The following is an 18,940-nucleotide window of genomic DNA, read 5'->3' on the forward strand; positions in this document are numbered from 1 at the left end:
GACACTCGCCTCCCCTGTCGCTCTGCATCCGAGGGCTCAGGCCCCTAATCCTCCGTCCCTGCTCTCCCTTAATCACCGACGTGACCCCTAATCCCTCCGATCTGCCGGATCTGTAATTCCCACGGCTCTGGCTTCTCGCGTCCCGGAGGGAGGGAGCCGGCTGCCTTGTCCGCCGTGTCTCCCACCAGTGGCTGTGGGGGCCTCAACCCAGTTCCTGCCGGGAAGCCTGTCACTTGGCACCGGCCACGCCTCAGAGGGTCCGTCTGCGCCCAGAGAACAGCTGGGCAGCTGCTAGAGGAGAACTGAGCTCATGGTGGTGGCAGCCACCAGGGCCCCCGTGAGGTCACCAGCCTGTGGGGAGCTCCTGGAAGAGGCTCCAGGCCCTCCCCCATCCATAGGGCGCGGGGGCTGCGGAGCCTGGGCCTGGGGTCTGGGCCCAGGGGCCGTTGCTGCTGAGCCTTCCACTCGCTGTGTCTCTCTGGCCTGCTTTTCTCCGTGAACAAGGTGTGAACTGGCCAGTCCGTCCACTGCCCTCCTGGAAGAGCAGCCAGGATATGGGTGCCTCCACAGAAGCAAGGGCCCAGTGTGATTTGTTAGGGAGCATTTTACACACAGGACTTACCTGTGGTCGTTGGAGGTGCCGGTACCAGGGCTGACTGTGCATCTGCTCCCGCTTTGCTGCCTGACGATGGCCCAGCAGTCCCTGCATCCGGGTGGTACCTGGGAGCCCGCTGAGGAAGGGACTCCTGGGATTGGGTGATGAGGCATTGGGGCTCAGAGAAGGAGAGCGATTAGCCCCTGGCTGCATGGTTCAAGGGGTGGGCAGGGCGAGGAAAAGGTGAGGGTGCTGGGGCACATACCCTGGGTTCCTCTACCCTCCACCCAGTTCCTTTACCCCCAGTCTCAGTTTCCCCTTGGGGGGGGACCAGGCTGGCTGGAGAGAACAAGGGTCCAGGCCCCAGGCCAATTTGGGGGCACCGAGTTGGAGCAGGTATCAGGTCACCCTGCCCATCAGCCCCTCTTCTGCCCCCTGCCTTCTGCGCCAGCACCTAAAGCCCAGAGGACACCACGCAGTGTGGGAGGACCGTGCACAGCATGTGACCGGGCTGGGGCTCAGCCTGCGGGCCGAGTTCCAGACAGCGGGAGAGTAGACAGAGGACAGGCCCTGGGGTGGCAGTTCTGGGTCCCAGTGCCTTGCCCGGCTTCCTGGCTGGGGCACCTCTCTCGTCTGTCAGTGGGGGAGTGTGCCTGTCCCTGCCTCCCCCACCCCAAGGATGAAAGGGAAGAATGTCTGGAGAATTCTCATGTCAAGGATGCCCTCATGCTCTGTGGCCTTTTTTTTTTTTTTTTTTTTTTTTAAATATATTTTATTGCTTTTTTACAGAGAAGAAGGGAGAGGAATAGAGAGTTAGAAACATCAATGGGAGAGAAACATCGATTCAGCTGCCTCCTGCACACTCCCCACTGGGGATGTGCTTGCAAATGAGGTACATGCCCTTGACCGGAACCGAACCCGGGACCCTTCAGTCCGCAGGCCGACGCTCCATCCACTGAGCCAAACCAGTCAGGGCTCTGTGGCCATTTAGATAGTTTCTAGACCCTCTGGTGGTTTCTAGCCCCCCCCCCCTCCGCCTTCTTTACTCTTCCTTGCTTGCTCTGTAACAGGGTGTATGCCCCAAAATGGGGGCAGCAGTTCTCATTTCAGGTGGGGATGGGATTAGGAGCTCTGTAGTGGATGCTCTGGGTATTGAGAGTCGAGATGAGAAGGAGCAAGCAGGTGGGGCTCCTCCATTCCATTGGATGTTGAGGCCTTGGGGTCTCAAGGATGAGTGGGTATTTCGGATGGGAGGCCTGAGCCCCACACCTTGTCCAGATTCAGGTGAGAAAAGGTCTGGAATTTCTAGTAGTCATTTGATTTTGCCCTTCACACCCACCCCCAGGTCAAGTCAGCCCTTCAGTTCTCTCTAGGTTAGGGGTGTCGAACTCAATCAGAGAAGGGGCCAAAATCTAAAATCCAGCCTAAATCGCGGGCCGAATGGTTTACTGAACAGTCATAAACTGTCATTGTGATGGAAACGCAGCGGAGTGCAGTGATGACAGCGCGGTGCAGGCCACATTGCAAGGCCTGGCGGGACGGATTTGGCCCGCGGGCCTTGTGTTTGACACATGTGCTCTAGGTCTTTATCCCAACCCTGATGGGTTTGTCCGGGGCTCCCCCAAAGGCCTGGTGCCCTCCCCATCGTGGCCGGCCATTCCGAGAGGGTCCCATCACACATGGGTGGGGCAGTTCCCTAGGAGGACCCTCCAAGGCTGCCACGCTTGGGGCTCCTCCGGACGAATAGAGAGACTGGGGTTCCCAAGGACTGGAAGGACGTGCCCAAGGTCACACCTGCCCGTGGGCAAAAGCGGGTATCAGCCAGCTCTGCTACTGCCACCACCCCAGGGTTAGACGTTGGGTCTCCTCCAGCCTTTGGCTCTCCCAGGCCGAGCTGTTGTGAATATGTTGGTGCAAATAACTTTTTAATTTTTTTCTCTTCCTCTTGGACAGTTTCCTTGGGATCAATTCCCTGGAGCGGAACACCAGCCGGCAGGCGCGGTGTTAATAGCTCTCTCGGTGCCTCCAGCAAGGAGCCAATTTACAGCAGCTACCAAAGCAGGGAGCTCCCTGCAGCCAAGCCGGTGCGAGGGCTCAGGGCTTTTTGTTGATGTGTGCTAGTTAGGGCGAGTCCCTCCGGCCACTGAGAACCTCGGTCTCTTCTTCTGTCCGTCTGGGAGGAGCCCAGGGAGCTGCAGGCTTTGAGGGTCCTTCCGGGCAATGGCCCACCTACATGGGACAGAGCCTTCCCCCAGTGAGCCGTGGGGTCTCCAGCCCTGAGGGGGAGCGCGCTGGTCCTACAGGAGAACCCGCACAAACCCACTGCGGAGTGAAGACCTCGAGAGGCACCTGAGAGGACTGACATGATGGGGGGTAGAGGGGCCTTTCCCTCCACATTAAAGGCAAAATCACACAATTGTTCAAATTGGAGACCCTCCTTTGCCTGAATCTAGGCAGCAGGTGTGGGCTCAGGCCTGTGATCTGGGGCAGCTGCTCACCACTGAGATCCCAGGCTTCGTTTCATTTTTTATAATGTTAACGTGTGTGTGTGTGTGTGTGTGTGTGAGTGTGACATAAAATTGGGCATCTACTCATTTGAAAGTGTACAGTTGAGTGGCATTAGGCACAGTCACAATGTGTTGTGCACTCCTCATCCCATCCATGTCCAGAACATTTTCCTTTTCCAAAACAGAAACTCCCTATCCCCCTCCTCACCCCTGGCAGCCAGGAACCCACTTCCTGTGTCTGTGGATTTGCCTGTCCCGGACGTTTCACATAATTGGAATCGTACGCTGAGCGGCCTTTTGTGTCTGCTTCTCTCACTGAGCATCATTTTTTCAAAGTTTACACACATGTTCTAGTGTCAGTGCTTCATTCCCTTTCACAGCCAAGTAATATTCCTGCAGGTGGTGGACCACAGCCATCAGTGATGGGCATTTGGGTTGTTCCCGCCTTTTCGGTGTTATGAATCGTGAGGCTGTGAACATGGAGCACAGCACCTGTTTGAGTCCCTTCTTTCAATCTTTAAAAAAATTACATATATATATATATTAGAGAGGAAGGGAGAGAGAGATAGAAACATCAGTGATTGGCTGCCTCCTGCATGCCCCACCCTACACTGGGGATCGAGCCTGCAACCCGGACGTGTGCCCTGATTGGGATCGAACTGTGACCTCCTGGTTCAACCACTGAGCCTTCCAGCCAGGCCCTTCTTTCAATCTTAAGATGGAATTGCTGCATCATATGGTGACTCCGTTTAACTTTTTGAGGAACTGGCAGTTCTCGCTCAGAGTGACTTTGATTCCCATTTTCTTGGTGGCTGCGGGGCCGGCAGTTTGTCCAGGTGGCCTGTTGCTGTGTCTGTATGTCCTCATGACTCTTTATTCAGGACACCATGCTTGGCCGTCTGCAGATATTCCTTGAGTGGACGGGCCCTTTTCTGAGAGCACTTTCCAGGTGGAATTTCGGAATTGACCTTGGGGTCCTGTATGTGGGAATAGAAGCAACCCATCATCACTTTTCCAGGCGTGTTTATGGCGCCAAATGTCCGTGCAGCTGCCAAGGTTCCTGCCACAGGCCCGGCCCTCTGCCCCCGCCCACCTCTTTCCCCCGCTGGACTGGCACCCCTGCTGCCTCCCTGTCTGTGGCGCTCAGGGCGCTTCCTGAAATGGAAGTACAGGCCTGGGGAAGCCCACCTGCTGAGGCTGGCATCCTGGACCCACCAGGTCAAGCTCCCACCCTGCCCTCTCCAACCCCTGGCGCCCCCCTGAACCCACCATCCTGCTCCTCCTCCCCTGCCACCACCACCCACTCCCCCCCACACCTTGGCCTCTCTCTGCTTAGCTCCCTCTCCGTGTCCCTTGGACTCCACCCTTATGCCTTGCACATTGGGTGTTTTTTGGTCAAAGGAAACATTTAGTCCATTTTTGAGTGACCTCTTTTTTAGGCTTTGTGAATTCTGGAGCTTCTTTGTGGAGGGAAGGTTAGAACTGAGCCAGTGAGCGGGCCTCGGGCTGGGAGAGCCCAGCTGGCTGCAGGGCTCTGTAAGTGGTTTGGGTGGAGGAGGGCTTCCTGGAGATAGAGACTGTGACACCGGGGCCACAGTCTGGGATTTGCTGAAGGAGGGGAGATCTGGGCTGGTCCCCGAAGGCGCATGTGCACAGTGGGGGAGCGCGTGGCGCGGGCCGGGCTCCGGGCTGACGCCAGGCCTCCCCCCAGGTTCTACTGGGACTTCACCATGCTGCTCTTCATGGTGGGCAACCTCATCATCATCCCGGTGGGCATCACCTTCTTCAAGGACGAGACCACGGCCCCGTGGATCGTGTTCAACGTGGTCTCGGACACGTTCTTCCTCATGGACCTGGTGCTGAACTTCCGCACGGGCATCGTGATCGAGGACAACACGGAGATCATCCTGGACCCGGAGAAGATCAAGAAGAAGTACCTGCGCACATGGTTCGTGGTGGACTTCGTGTCTTCCATCCCCGTGGACTACATCTTCCTCATCGTGGAGAAGGGCATCGACTCCGAGGTCTACAAGACGGCGCGCGCCCTGCGCATCGTGCGCTTCACCAAGATCCTCAGCCTGCTGCGCCTGCTGCGCCTGTCGCGGCTCATCCGCTACATCCACCAGTGGGAGGAGGTGAGGCGTGGGCGGGGCGCCGCTGCAGGGGCGGGGCCGTGAGGGCCCGGGGGCGGGGCGCCGCTGCAGGGGCGGGGCCGTGAGGGCCCAGGGGCGGGGCCACAGGGAGGAGGCAGGCGGGGTTCCAGGCACCGGAGAGGGGTTTTGAGGGCTGGGGTGGGGTCACCAAGGCTACCACAGGGGCTAGGACTCGGGCGTGGCGTGGGGCACGGTGGGGTCTCAGGGGCCCCCGCAGGGCGGCCCCACGGGCTGTGGTCACGGGGAACACAGCACGGACTCTGGATGCATTTGCGCCCCCCTTTCCGTCATCCTGCCCCGTAAGAGGACTCCATAGCCCCATTTGGCAGTGGGGAAACCGAGGTCCAGGGAAGCGAAGTCAAGTCCTTGTACCCCAAGTCGGGACCTCCTCTGGGTCGCCCATGCCCAGTGATGTCACCCCCGTTTCCAGGGCAGCGACAGGCTCCGAGGGGGGAGCGGGCAGGGGCAGGGTTACAGGAAGGGTCAGGGGTCCTGCCCACACGCTCTGAGGACGTTTCCCCACCAGGAGGGCAGCGGGGCCTCCTGGGAGTGTGGGGTGCTGGGCGGGAATCTGTGGGGCTGTGCTGTGGCCAGGGTGGGGTGGGGTGGGGAGCTCCCTTCTACCTCTCTGCGTCCACGCCCCAGATTTTCCACATGACCTACGACCTGGCGAGCGCGGTCATGCGCATCTGCAACCTCATCAGCATGATGCTGCTGCTGTGCCACTGGGACGGCTGCCTGCAGTTCCTGGTGCCCATGCTGCAGGACTTTCCCCGCAACTGCTGGGTGTCCATCAACGGCATGGTGGTGAGTGCCCGCCCTGGGCCCCGCCCCCGGGCCTCGTCCTGGGGACCCAGAATAGCGCCCCTCTGGGGCCAGGAACAGGCAGCTCCTTGGTCATTCCAGGGACTGGAACAACTTTAGTCCCCCAGACATCATATCATCTGCTCCCTGCCCCGCCATTGAGTCTGCTTTCTAATGTACATCACTTATTCAGAAGAAAAAAAAAAAGACAGATGAGAAGGAAGTGTCATGGGCCATAAGATATAACAGTCCCTGGAGAGCCCGGGCACCCATCGCTGCCTCGCTGAGATGCCCGCTGTTGTACAGGGCGAGTCTCAGGTGCCCTTTAGCACCACAGGAGCCTTTCTCCCACCCTGAGGGCTGTGCCTCTGGCGCTGGTGGGGGTGGGTTGCACCGGGAGCTGGCAGGAGTGGGAGGAGGGCCTGGGGGCGTTGATGGGCCAGAGACAGCCGAGGGAGCATCCTCAGGCGCGCACCCAGCGCCTGGCACAGCTGCCTGGCTGAGGCAGCTCATTGTCTGGCCGGACACCCGGGCATGCTGTCCTGTTTCCTGAATGGGCCCCCCGCCCCCTCCCACCGCCGGGTTAACTGAGGACTGGGGCTGGGGGTGGGGGAGGGGAGAGCATCCTCCTGGCCCTGCCAGATGCCTCCACCCTCCTGGGCTGGGATCGGATTCTGGTGTCCCCAGCTCACCCTCCACGGGGTCCCTGGAACTTTCACTTCCTCTTGACCCACTCTGACCCGAGGCTGCAAAGGGGCGGGGCCTCTGACCCTCCGTTTCCCCAGGGGTAAAGCGAGGAAGCAGCTCCAGGCCTGCGCCTGCTGCTGACTCACTGACACGCCACACGTCACACACCCGCCTGCGTTGTAGATTTTTTTGTTTTTGTTTTTTTAAAAATATATTTTATTGATTTTTTTACCCAGAGGAAGGGAGAGGGATAGAGAGTTAGAAACATCGATGAGAGAGAAACATCGATCAGCTGCCTCTTGCACACTCCCCACTGGGGATGTGCCCACAACCAAGGTACATGCCCTTGACCGGAATCGAACCTGGGACCTTTCAGTCCACAGATGCTCTATCCACTGAGCCAAACCGGTTTCAGCTTGCTTGCGTCTAGTTTCCTAGTTGTCTCCGGGCACGGGAAGCTCCCCACGTTGGGTGCTGGGGGAGGATGGGCGGCGGGGCCTTGGGCTCAGGGAGCTCCCGGGGCTGTGAGCGCCCGCCCACCGGCCCCGGTGTGTGGCCTTGCAGAACCACTCGTGGAGCGAGCTGTACTCCTTCGCGCTCTTCAAGGCCATGAGCCACATGCTCTGCATCGGCTACGGCCGGCAGGCGCCCGAGAGCATGACCGACATCTGGCTGACGATGCTGAGCATGATCGTGGGGGCCACCTGCTACGCGATGTTCATCGGACACGCCACGGCCCTCATCCAGTCGCTGGACTCCTCCAGGCGGCAGTACCAGGAGAAGGTCTGGGGGCCACCCCACTATTCCCCCAGCTCCATGGGGAGGGGGGACCCCAGAGGGAAGTCTGGAGCCTGGGAGGGACGTATGCCGAGGAGGGGGATGGAAGTCAGGGGTCCAGACAGGGCAGGGCCAGTCCCTGAGGCATCAGGGAGCTCTCTGGGGGCAGAGGACACAGGGGACCTCTCTAGGAGGTGACATTCTGGGTTTCTGGACTGGCTTGGGAGGGGCTATGGTGGGGGGGCACTGAGCAGGGTCCAAGGGGACTGGGGTCACTTGAGTGCATGCTGGTCAGCCAGGTCCATCGGGGAGGCCACTGGGGAGCAAATACATTCAGCCACTTGGACTGGCCTCGGGTTTGGGGGAGCCTCCACAGGGCTAGTGCAAGGGCCCGAGGGAAAGGCTGAGGGAGAGCAGGTGCCGGCCCCGCAGACCAGCCCTTTCTGGAGTATGGCCTTGATGTCTACCCCGTGCCTCAGTTTCCCTAAGGGCCAACGGTGAGCTTGGCCCCCACCCCATTGCTGCCCCTATCTATCCTGCACCGCTACCGGATGACTGGCCCCGGCTGGGCAGCTGTGAGCACCCCCAGCAGTGCCAGCCGGGCTGGCCGGGTCAGCTGTGCCCAGTGCCAGGTCTCCTGGCTGCCCGGAAGCCACGGCCTTACACCCAAACATGAGCTGGTGCTGCCACCCGCCCACCATCACGGGATCTGCTGAGCTCAGGGCAGCTGCGGCTGGGTGGGGCTGGAGTGGAAATGGAGCTGGGGCACCCCTGTGGGTGCCACCCGGGGGATAGCAGGGCCTGGCACCTCGGCCACATCCCCTGGGTTTATAGAAAGATCCCGGGGAGGAGCCCCAGGGCCATGGACAGAGCTTGGGGGCCCTGAAATGGGGGACCAGCATCTTGAGGGCCGGGAGTCACGCTGTCAGGGACAGGGCTGCCAGACAATGTAGGACACAGGAGTAACTTCTGTTAGCATAAGCACATCCCCAGTACTGCACGGGATCCACTCCCACGAAACGTTTTTTGCTGTTGATCGGAAATTCAGGTGTAACTGGGTCTTGTGCTCCTGGTGATGGTGGTGGTTACACTCGGGAGCCCCATTTAGGCCGGGGCGGGGGTTCCCAGAGCCGCAGCCGCTGACCTCGGCCCCTCATGCCCCCACAGTACAAGCAGGTGGAGCAGTACATGTCCTTCCACAAGCTGCCTGCGGACTTCCGGCAGAAAATCCACGACTACTACGAGCACCGCTACCAGGGCAAGATGTTCGACGAGGACAGCATCCTGGGCGAGCTCAGCGGGCCCCTGCGGGAGGTGAGGCCGGGCCCCGGGCCCCCTGCTCTCCGGCTCCCGGTCCCCAAGCCGAGGAGAGCCTGGCCCAGCTGCCACGTGAAGGACTCAGGCTAGACGTGTACACACACCAGTGTCCCTGCCTGAGCCTCTGTCACCTGCACTCCCATGATGCCCCAGCCACCCTGGGCTCCGAACCCTACCCCCGTCCTGCTTACCTTGATTGGGGCTGTGACAGACAGAGGGAGGAGGCAGAGGAAGGAAGGCTGGAGCCAGGCAGCTTAGGCGGGTTGTGGAGTCGATTCCAGCTCGGTCCCTCCGCCTGTGCGACCCTGGGCGAGATTCCTGGGGCGGCCATGAGGAATGGCCATCCCTGGGCAGCCTAAGACAACAGGAACTCAGTGTCTCAGATTCCGGAGATCAGGAGTCCAGATCCAGGTGTCACAGGGCTGTGTTCACCACCGAGCCTCCAGGGAGGGTCCTTCCTGCCTCTTCCAGCTGCTGGTGTAGCCAGTGGTCATTGGTGACCGTGGCCTGAGAGATGTGTCCCCCGACCTCCACCGCTGCTTCGCATGGCCATCCTCCTGTGTGTGTGTGTGTGTGTGTGTGTGCTGTGTCTGTCCTCATCAGGATGCCAGTCACTCCAATGGGACCTCATCTTAACTAATGACAACTGCAAAGACCCTGCTTCAACATAAGGTCCCATTTCCCGCGACCCGGGTTCAGGACTTCAACATACCTTTTGGGGAGACACAATTCAACCCACAACACTCACCAGGCAGCTACCGAGCCAGAGGGAGGAGCTTTGGGAAGGATGGGAAGGTGGAGGGGAGAAGGAGGTGGCATCTTGAGGCTCTGTGACCCTGTGGGTATCCCAGGTGGAGGCACAGCTAGGAAAAGGCCTTGAGGAGGGAAGATTTTTTTTTCTAATGCTTGTATAGTTTCATTCATTTTTGTTTTTTAATCTTTATTATTGAGAATATTACAGATGTCCCTCTTTTCCCCCCATTGCCCCCTCCACCCGCTTCCTGCCCCACCCCCCGTCTTCACCACATTGATTTTAGAGAGGAAGGGAGAGGGAGAGAGAGAGATAGGAACATTAATGATGAGAGAGTTTCATTGATCTGCTGCCTCCTGCATGGTCCCTACTGGGGATTGAGCCCGAAACCCGGGCATGTGCCCTTGATCGGAATGGAACCCGGGGCCCTTCAGTCCACAGACTGACGCTCTATCCACTGAGCAAAACCAGCGAGGGCATTCACCACCCTATTGTCTTTGTCCATAGGTAATGCATATCCTATATAATAAAGAAGTAATATGCAAATGGTCATTACACCTTGATGTGTAAAGACCGACAGCATAATGACCAGATCACAGATCAGCAGGAGTGTGGGGCAGCGAGCTACAAGCAGACGGAGAATTACAGGAGGAGGCAGGGCAGCAAGCTTTGGGGGAGGCGGAGAGGGCTACAGGAAGGCGGGGCAGTGGGCGGGAGCTGCTGGAGGGCGGCAGCGAGCTACTGGCACACATATTCGTGCGCAGGGCTACTAGCCTGCATATAAGATCTTCGGTTAATCTCTTCCCGTTCCCCCCCTCTTACCTCTGAGATTCATCCGTCTGTTCCATGTTTCCATGCCTCTGATTTTATTTTATTCACCAGTTTTTGTTCATTAGATTTCTTGTTCATTTGATTTTTAGATTCAGTTGTTGATAGATATGTATTTATTGCCATTTTATTGTTCATATTTTTTATTTTTATCTTTATCTTTTTCTTCTTAAAGAATACCCTTCAACATTTCATGTGATACTGGTTTGGTGGTGATGAACTCCTTTAGCTTTTTCTTGTCTGTGAAGCTCTTTATCTGACCTTCAATTCTAAATGACAGCTTTGCTGGGTAGAATAATCTTAGTTGTAGATCCTTGCTATTCATCACTCTGAATAGTTATTGTTATTCCCTTCTGGCCTGCAAGTTTCTTTTTCTTTTCTTTTCTTTTTTTTTTTTTAATATATTTTATTGATTTTGTACAGAGAGGAAGGGAGAGAGATAGAGAGTTAGAAACATCGATGAGAGAGAGTCATCGATCAGTTGCCTCTTGCACACCCCCTACTGGGGATATGCCCGCAACCAAGGTACATGCCCTTGACCAGAATCGAACCCGGGTCCCTTCAGTACCCAAGCCGACGCTCTATCCATTGAGCTAAACCGGTCCCGGCTGGCCTGCAAGTTTCTATTGAGAAATCAGCTCATAGTCATATGGGTGTTCATATGTAGGTAAATAACTGCTTTTCTTCTGCTGCTTTTAAGATTTTCTCTTTGTCTTTAACCCTTGGCATTTTAATTATGATGTGTCTTAATGTGGGCCTCTTTGGGTTTCTCTTGTTTGAGACTTTCTGCACTTCCTGGACTTGTAAGTCTATTTCTTTCACCAGGTGGGGGAAATTTTCTGTCATTGTTTCTTCAAATAGGTTTTCAACATCTTGCTCTATCCTCTTTCTGGAACCCCCATAATGCAAATGTTGATACAGTTGAAGTTGTCCTAGAGGTTCCTTACACTATCTTCATATTTTTTTTCTTTTTGCTCTTCTGATTGGATGTTTTTTGCATCCTAATATTTCACATTATTTATTTGACTCTTGGAGTACTTTGCTCTACTGTTGAATACCTGTAAATTATTCTTTTTATTTTATTTTATTTTATTTTACTAATTTATTTTTTAAAATATATTTTATTGAGTTTTTACAGAGGGGAAGAGAGAGGGATAGAAAGCTAGAAACATCGATGAGAGAAACATTGATCAGCTGCCTCTTGCACACTCCCTACTGGGGATGTGCCCACAACCAAGATACATGCCCTTGACCAGAATCCAACCTGCAACCCTTCAGTCCACAGGCCGACGCTCTATCCACTGAGCCAAACCGGTTTTAGCTATTTTTAAAAATATATTTATTTATTTCAGAGAAGGAAGGCGAGGGAGCAAGCCCTGGCTGGTTTGGCTCAGTGGATGGAGTGTCGGCCTACAGACTGAAAGGTCCCAGGTTCGATTCTGGTTGAGGGCACAACCCCAGTAGGGGGTGTGCAGGAGGCAGCTAATCGATGTTTCTCTCTCATCAATGTTTTTAACTCTCTATCCCTCTTCCTTCCTCTCTGTAAAAAAACAATAAAATATATATATTTTTTTTTTTTTAAAGAAAGAAAGAAAGAACAAAAGAAAGGAGAGGGAGTGAGATAGAAACATCAAGGAAGAGAGAGAATCATTGATCGGGTGCCTCCTGCATGTCCCCTTCTGGGGATCAAGCCCAAAACCCAGGCATATGCGCTTGACTGGTATCAAACCTGGGACCCATCAGTCTGCAGTCCTGCATGCTATCCAGAGCCAAACTAGCTAGGGCTGTAAATTATTCTTTGTTTCGGTCAGTGTGTGCTTAATTTCTGACTGGTCCTTTTTCATGTCTTTGACATTCTCACTAAGATCCTTGAAGCTCTCATGCAGATCCTTTTTTTTTTTCTGCAGAAAGCTTTATTGTTTCATTTGGTCCGATGCAGGGGACAGGGCTCCAGGGTGGATAAAAGAATGGCTAGTGGTTTCGCGAAGAGGCCCAGGCAAAAGCCAGAGACACCAGAGGGATGGGGGGGGGGGGGGGGTGTTCTGAGAGGTTTCTGGGCTCCAAAGGCTCCTAGTTGTGCTTGAGGGGGAGCCTTTCGAAGAGACACTCGCCCAGCCGGCCGGGGACAGCCAGCCTGCGGAGGTGAGTCAGGCGTCGCCCATCTTCTCTATCGGTTTCACCTCCTCGCCCGGGAAGTGGTTCTCCAGGAAGCCGCAGACGTTGGGGTCCGCCCGGGAAGAAGCCAGGCCATGCAGCTCCAAAAAGGCCCGGTTCAGGCTCTTCTCCAAGGCCAGGGCGGCTTCCACGGCGTCCAGAGTTTTGGACCCGTCATCCTGGGAAGGTTCCCGGTAGAGAACGCGGCCGCCTCGCTGGTTTTGCAACTTTAACAAATGCTCCGCGCCCTCGTGCTGCTTCTCCGCCAACTCGCGGAGGCGGCCCACGCCCTCCAGAGCCACATCGTCACGGTCGAAATAGTAGCCCAGACCGAGGCAGGCGTGGGGGCCCGCAGGGGCAGGCTTGTCAGGTGAGGCCTCTGCCTCGGCGGAATAATTCTGACGGATTTGGGAGCTCATTGTCGTTCAGCAATGAGGCGTTAAAATAGAAAAAAACAACAACGGTGTGTGGCCCCGGAGGTGGCGCTGACGGTGGTGACTGGATGAGACGCAGGAGAGTGGCCGGAGGCTGGAAGCCCGGGCGACGCTGGGTCTGTTCTGTCCAAACACTGTTGAAGCGAGAGACAGATCCAGGACCTCCGAGTGTGCTGCTGCCATGGAAACCCTTGAGTAACCAGTATAACCGTGGTTTTAAACTCTCTATCCAGTAGTTTGCTTTCTCTGTTTCTGTCATTTGTGACATGTTCCTTGGTCTCCGTATTTTGGCTGTTTCCCCGTGTTTGTTTCTGTGTAACAGGGAGAGCTGCTATGTCTCCTGGAGTTGGAAGAGTGGCCTTCTGTCCTGTAGGCCCAGTGGCTCAGCCTCCCCCGCCACCTAAGCTGGGAGCTCTAGGTGCACCCCTTTGTGGGCTGCAGAGTCTTGCTGTGGTTGAGCCTTGCTTGCTGCTGATGTCACTGGGGGGAATTGGCCTCCGGGCCAGTTGGCTGTGAGGACAGCTGTGACTACAGCGGGAGAGCTGCTGTGCAGGAGACACCCCCGTGGAGCAGGACTGGCTTCAGTGAGGCCTTGGTGGTTTCTGAGTCTGCCCCTTGAGTGGATTGTGTGTCGCTTGCGGGTGGTAGAGTTGTAACCTGGGATGGTCTGAAGGCGTCTACTGATGCTCTGGCTCTAGGGTCTCCAGGGAGGTGCAAAGTCAGCCACTGCCTGGGGCCACCCGGCAGGCGCTGCAGAGAGACCTGCAGATGCCTGCTATCGGTATTGGGCAAGGAAGTGCCCAGGCGAGACCTAACTGAAGCAAAGCAGGCTGGTGCTAGTGCTGGGTCTTTGGCCTTTTATTGAGAAGATTGGGGCATGCTGCTATCAGCTGCAGCTTATTTGAGAGGTTTTAACAAAGTCTGAAGCCTGAGCCAGGACAGGCCGTTCATATGGAAAAGCTGCTGCAAACAGCTTGGATGGGGCTGCAAATTGGATGGGGCGGGTCTTCAGGGAACCACCAGGTGGAGCAAACAGTGTGCTCTAGGCCAGCGTTCGCCAACCTCACCTCAGGGCCTCACCTCAAGGGCCAACCACTGCCTAGGCTGATTGAGACTCAACTATGGCACCTGCCAGTCAGCCCTGCATCCGGGGAGGTCTGAGCACAGGGAACAATCCCCCTCTGGGAGAAAGCAGCCCCCGAGTTCCTGCCTCAATGCCAGACAATCCAGTTCCTCCCTGTATGTTTCTGGGTCCCCCAACACGTCCTGGTGCTGGAGCTCAGAGGAATGGAGTCCAAGTAAGTTTGTGCACTGGCTCTTTAAGAGGGGCAGCTGGGTCTCCAGCAGCCTCCCGTTTCACTGAGCCCCAGTCCCCACTGGTTTTTACAGCCCCAAGTTACTGGGACTTTTCAGCTCTGGGAGCCGGGCTGGGCCCTTTGCTCCTCACAGGCAGCCCCGCGGGACAGGTTCCTTCCTGACTGAGAAAAGTGGTCACCTGGGGTGCCAGACCCTCTCGTTCTGCGCCTCCTTCCCTCCCACCAGTCTCAGCGTGCTTTCTTCTCTCCTTCTCTAGTTGTAAGACTTCCATTCAGCCAGCTTTCAAGGTGGTTCTGAATGATGGTTCTGCATTTTAGTTGTAATGTTGATGTGGTTGTGGGAGGCCACAAGTGTCAGCGTTTTCCTACGCCACTATCTTGGTTCTCACTTATTTTTTTATTCCCATTTCCCATCCCCTCCCCTCCGGCAATCTTTAACTTGTTTTCAATATCTGTAGTTCTGTTTCTTTTTTTTTTATTCATTCATTTATTTATTTATTTAGATTCCATATGCAAGTGAAGCAATACAGTATTTGTCTGTATTGACTTAATTTTACTTGACATAATACCCATAAGAGCAAGCGCACAATAGACATACATGTTCACGTTGCAAATGGCAAGATTTCAATATATATATATATATATATATTTTAATATATTTTATTGATTTTGTACAGAGAGGAAGGGAGAGGGATAGAGAGTTAGAAACATCGATAAGAGAGTCATCGATCAGCTGCCTCTTGCACACCCCCTACTGGGGATGTGCCAGCAACCAAGGTACATGCCCTTGACCGGAATCGAACCCGGGACCTTGCAGTCCCCAAGCCGACACTCTATCCATTGAGCCAAATCGGTTTCTGCTCAATATATTTTAATATATTTTATTAAATATATTTTAATATATTTTAGCCCTAGCTGATTTGGTTCAGTGGATAGAGTGTCGGACTGTGGACTGAAGGGTCCCAGGTTGGATTCTAGTCAAGGGCACATGCCTGGATTTTGGGCTCCATCTCCACTGTGGGGTGTGCAGGAGACAACTGATCAATGACTCTCTCTCATCATTGATCTTTCTATCTCTCTTTCCCTCTTCTTCCTCTCAGAAATCAACCCAGTCATATGCTCTGACCGGGAATCAAACCGTGACCTCCTGGTTCATAGGTTGATGCTCAACCACTGAGCCACATCAGCTAGACTACTTTTTTTTATCCAAACACCTAGGTTGTTTCTATATCTTGGTTATTGTATCGGGTCTAGTAATAATTAATGTCGTTTTTAAACATTCGTTTAAAATCTTGCTTGGCGTTGACTTGTATTGACATAACCTTCAAACACGTGGTATCTACCGAATGTGTGAAGTGCAATTAACAAGTTTTGCTTGAAAAAGTTGTGCAAAACTAGGGCTAAGAAGATGGCGGATGAAGAGCATATTAGGAAGAAAAGCAAGTGAGGCTGCAAAAAACATCTGTAGTGCTCTTGGTCAAGATGCAGTTAGCGCCAGAAAATGCCAGCGTTGGTTTGAGAAATTTCGCGAGGGAAATTTTTCGTTAGATGACAAGAGTGGTCGAGGCCGTGTGTCCAATTTTGATCAAGAAGCTCTTCAAGCTCTTTTGGTGCAAAATCCTCAAATTACCCAACAAGAGCTTGCGACAACTTTAAATTGTTCACAAGAAACAATTTCCAATCAATTGCGTGCACTTGGCAAAGTCCAAAAGTTTGGAAAATGGGTTCCTCATGAGTTGACCGACAACAACCGTAATCAGAGTCACAATTTGCAGTTCGCTCCTCTCTCGTCAAAACCGTTTGCCGTTTTTAGAGCAAATTGTTACAGGAGATGAAGAATGGTTGCTGTATGTTAATTTGAAAAGGCAGCCTCAATGGTTGGACAAAAATGAGGCTCCGCAGCCCAAGCCAAAACCTGACTTGCATGCGAAAAAAGTGATGTGTGTTTGGTGGAATTTTAAAGGAATTCTTCATTATGAACTTTTACCATCTACCCAAACCATTACAAGTGCAGTGTATAGTGCCCAATTGGAAAGGTTAGCCCAAGCTTTAAGAGAAAAAGAACCCGCGCTGATTAATCGGAAGGGCGTAATTCTTCACCACGATAACGCACGACCGCATACTGCAAGAATCACTGCTGAAAAACTGCGCCAGTTGGAATGGGAAGTTCTCCCTCAACCTGCATATTCTCCTGATATTGCCCCTTCCGATTACCATTTGTTTCATTCTTTGCAAAACTTTCTTCTTGGAAAAAAATTTAATAATGAATGCCTCAAAAATGCATTGACCGAATTTTTTGCATCAAAATCACAAGAATTTTACAACAGAGGGATTAAAATGCTTCCTGAGCGTTGGGCACAAGTAGGAGAAAACAACGGCAACTATATTGTTGATTAAATTTTGTTGTATTGTTTAAATTCAATTTAAAAAATGTATTAGAAAATGACATTAATTATTACTAGACCTATAAATAATGATGCAATAAACATAGAGGTCCATATGCCTTTTCAAATTGGTGTGTGCTTTCTTTGGATAAATACCCAGAAGTGGGATTGCTGGGTCATGTGGAAACTCTATTTTTAATTATGTGAGGAACCTCCATACTATTTTCCACAGCGGCTGCACCAATCTGTAGTTTCACCAACAATGCACAGGGTTTCCTTTTCTCCGCGTCCTCACCAACACTTACTGTGTCTTTTTCAGAATAGCCATTCTGATAGATGTGAGGTGGTATGTCTCATTGTGGCTTTAATTTACGTTTCTCTGATGATTAGTGACATTGAACTTCTTCACGTCCATCAGCAGGTCCTCTTTGGAGAAATGTCTATTCAGGTCTTCTGCCCATCGTTTAACCGATTGTTTTTTCTGGTGTTAAGTTGCATAGATTCCTTATATATTTATTATAACAAGTCTTGTTTTTGTTTCTTCCTCTGTTTATTTTCCCTTATATATTTTGGATATCAATACCTTATCAGATGTATTATTTTTATTTATTTATATTTTTTAAATCACACTGCTCTTTTATTCAATGGAACATCCCCCTTCAACGCAGTGTTGAACCATACACTGGAAAAAAAAGCCCAGAGAAATTTCTGCAGATAAACCAGTGAAGAGAACGCGCGTTATACATTATTGTCAACATAATCACTCCATGAAAAGGGATGGGGTGGGGGAGCAGAATGAAAAAACAAGGGGCTCAACACCCTAGACACTGCAAAAACAGCCAGACGTTTGGAATTAAAGTAAAACTTAGAGGAAGCCTTCCAGGAAGGAGAGGAACAAATGGATGAGGCGGCCTAGGCGCTCGGGGGAGTGGAACGACCTGGTCTGGCGGACAAGCCCAGGTGGCTGGGCAGCCACACCGGTGGCTGGCGGGGTGTCAGGTGGCCGTGAATCCCAGACCTGGAGGGCGGCAGACACAAAATCCCACTTAAAAAGTCATCACTTTGGATCAGATGTATTATTGATGAATACCTTTTCACCTTCAATAGGCTGTATTTTCATGTTGTGGTTTTCTTCAGTATGCAAAACTTTAGTTTGCTGTAGTCCCATTTGTTTTTCTTTCGTTTTCCTTGTCCAAGGAGACATACCCAAAAGGACTGCTAAGGCCCTGGCCGGTGTTCTCAGTGGTTAGAGCATCAGCCGGTGCATTAAAGTGTCTCAAGTTTGATTCCTGCTCAAAGGCACATACCTGGATTACGGGTTCACTTCCCACCCCTGGTTGGAGCATGTGCAGGAGGCAACCAATTGATGAGTTTCCCTTACATCAGTGTTTCTTTCCCTCCCTCCCTCCTTACCTCTCTCCCTTCCTCTCTCAGACCCAGCCATTGTGGCTCAGTGATTGAGCACTGATACATAAATCAAGAGGTCACAAGTTTGATTCCCCGTCAAGGGCATATGCTCTGGTTGAGGGCTTGATCCCAAGTAGGGGGCGTGCAGGAGGCAGCCAATCTATGTTTCTCTCTCATCAATGTTTCTATCCCTCTCCCTAAAACAATGAAAACATATTTAAAATTAAATAAATAACATATTTAAAAAGAAAAAACATTCTTGGGTGAGAATTAACAACAACAAAAGATTGCTAAGACCCATGTCAAAGAGTTTACTGTTTTCCTCTAATAATTTTGGTTTCCAGTCTTATGTTTAAATCTTTAATCCGTTTTGAGTTTATTTTTCAATATAATGTAAGATAGTGATACAATTTATTTTACTTTTATTACACATTATTTAAATCCTCACCTGAGGATATTTTTCCATAGATTTTTAGAGAGAGTGGAAGAGAGAGGGAAAGACAGAAATATTGATGTGAGAGGAACACATTGATTGATTGTCTTCTGCATGTGCCTGACCTGGGTCCGGCCAAGGAGAAGCCTGCAACCAAGGTATGTGCCTTGAGCAGAATTAAACTTGTGACCTTTTCGTCCGCAGGCCAATGCTCTATCCATTGTGCCAACGGGCCAGAGCAGAAAGTGATCCAAATTTAACTTTTTCTCAGTATTACCTATTGAAGAACCTGTCTTTATCCCATTGTATTTCCCTTTTCTTTATCCTACATTAATTGGTCATATGAGCAAGGATTTCTCAGCTCCGTGTTCTCTTACATCTATATGTCTGTTT

General features: G+C 52.7%; 1 protein-coding gene across 1 annotated transcript in view; it reads left to right on the forward strand.

The window, feature by feature from the left end:
• HCN2 (hyperpolarization activated cyclic nucleotide gated potassium and sodium channel 2) overlaps positions 1–18,940 on the forward strand; it is a 31,995-nt gene that overhangs the window by 5,983 nt on the left and 7,072 nt on the right. The window contains exons 2-5 of the mRNA XM_036425059.2: positions 4,814–5,237; positions 5,901–6,062; positions 7,311–7,529; positions 8,691–8,837. Of these exons, the coding sequence (XP_036280952.1) occupies positions 4,814–5,237; positions 5,901–6,062; positions 7,311–7,529; positions 8,691–8,837 (952 nt within the window). The remainder of the gene's footprint in view (positions 1–4,813; positions 5,238–5,900; positions 6,063–7,310; positions 7,530–8,690; positions 8,838–18,940) is intronic.

The sequence above is a fragment of the Pipistrellus kuhlii genome, unplaced genomic scaffold (assembly GCF_014108245.1).
Source record: "Pipistrellus kuhlii isolate mPipKuh1 unplaced genomic scaffold, mPipKuh1.p scaffold_m20_p_8, whole genome shotgun sequence".
NCBI lineage: Eukaryota > Metazoa > Chordata > Mammalia > Chiroptera > Vespertilionidae > Pipistrellus > Pipistrellus kuhlii.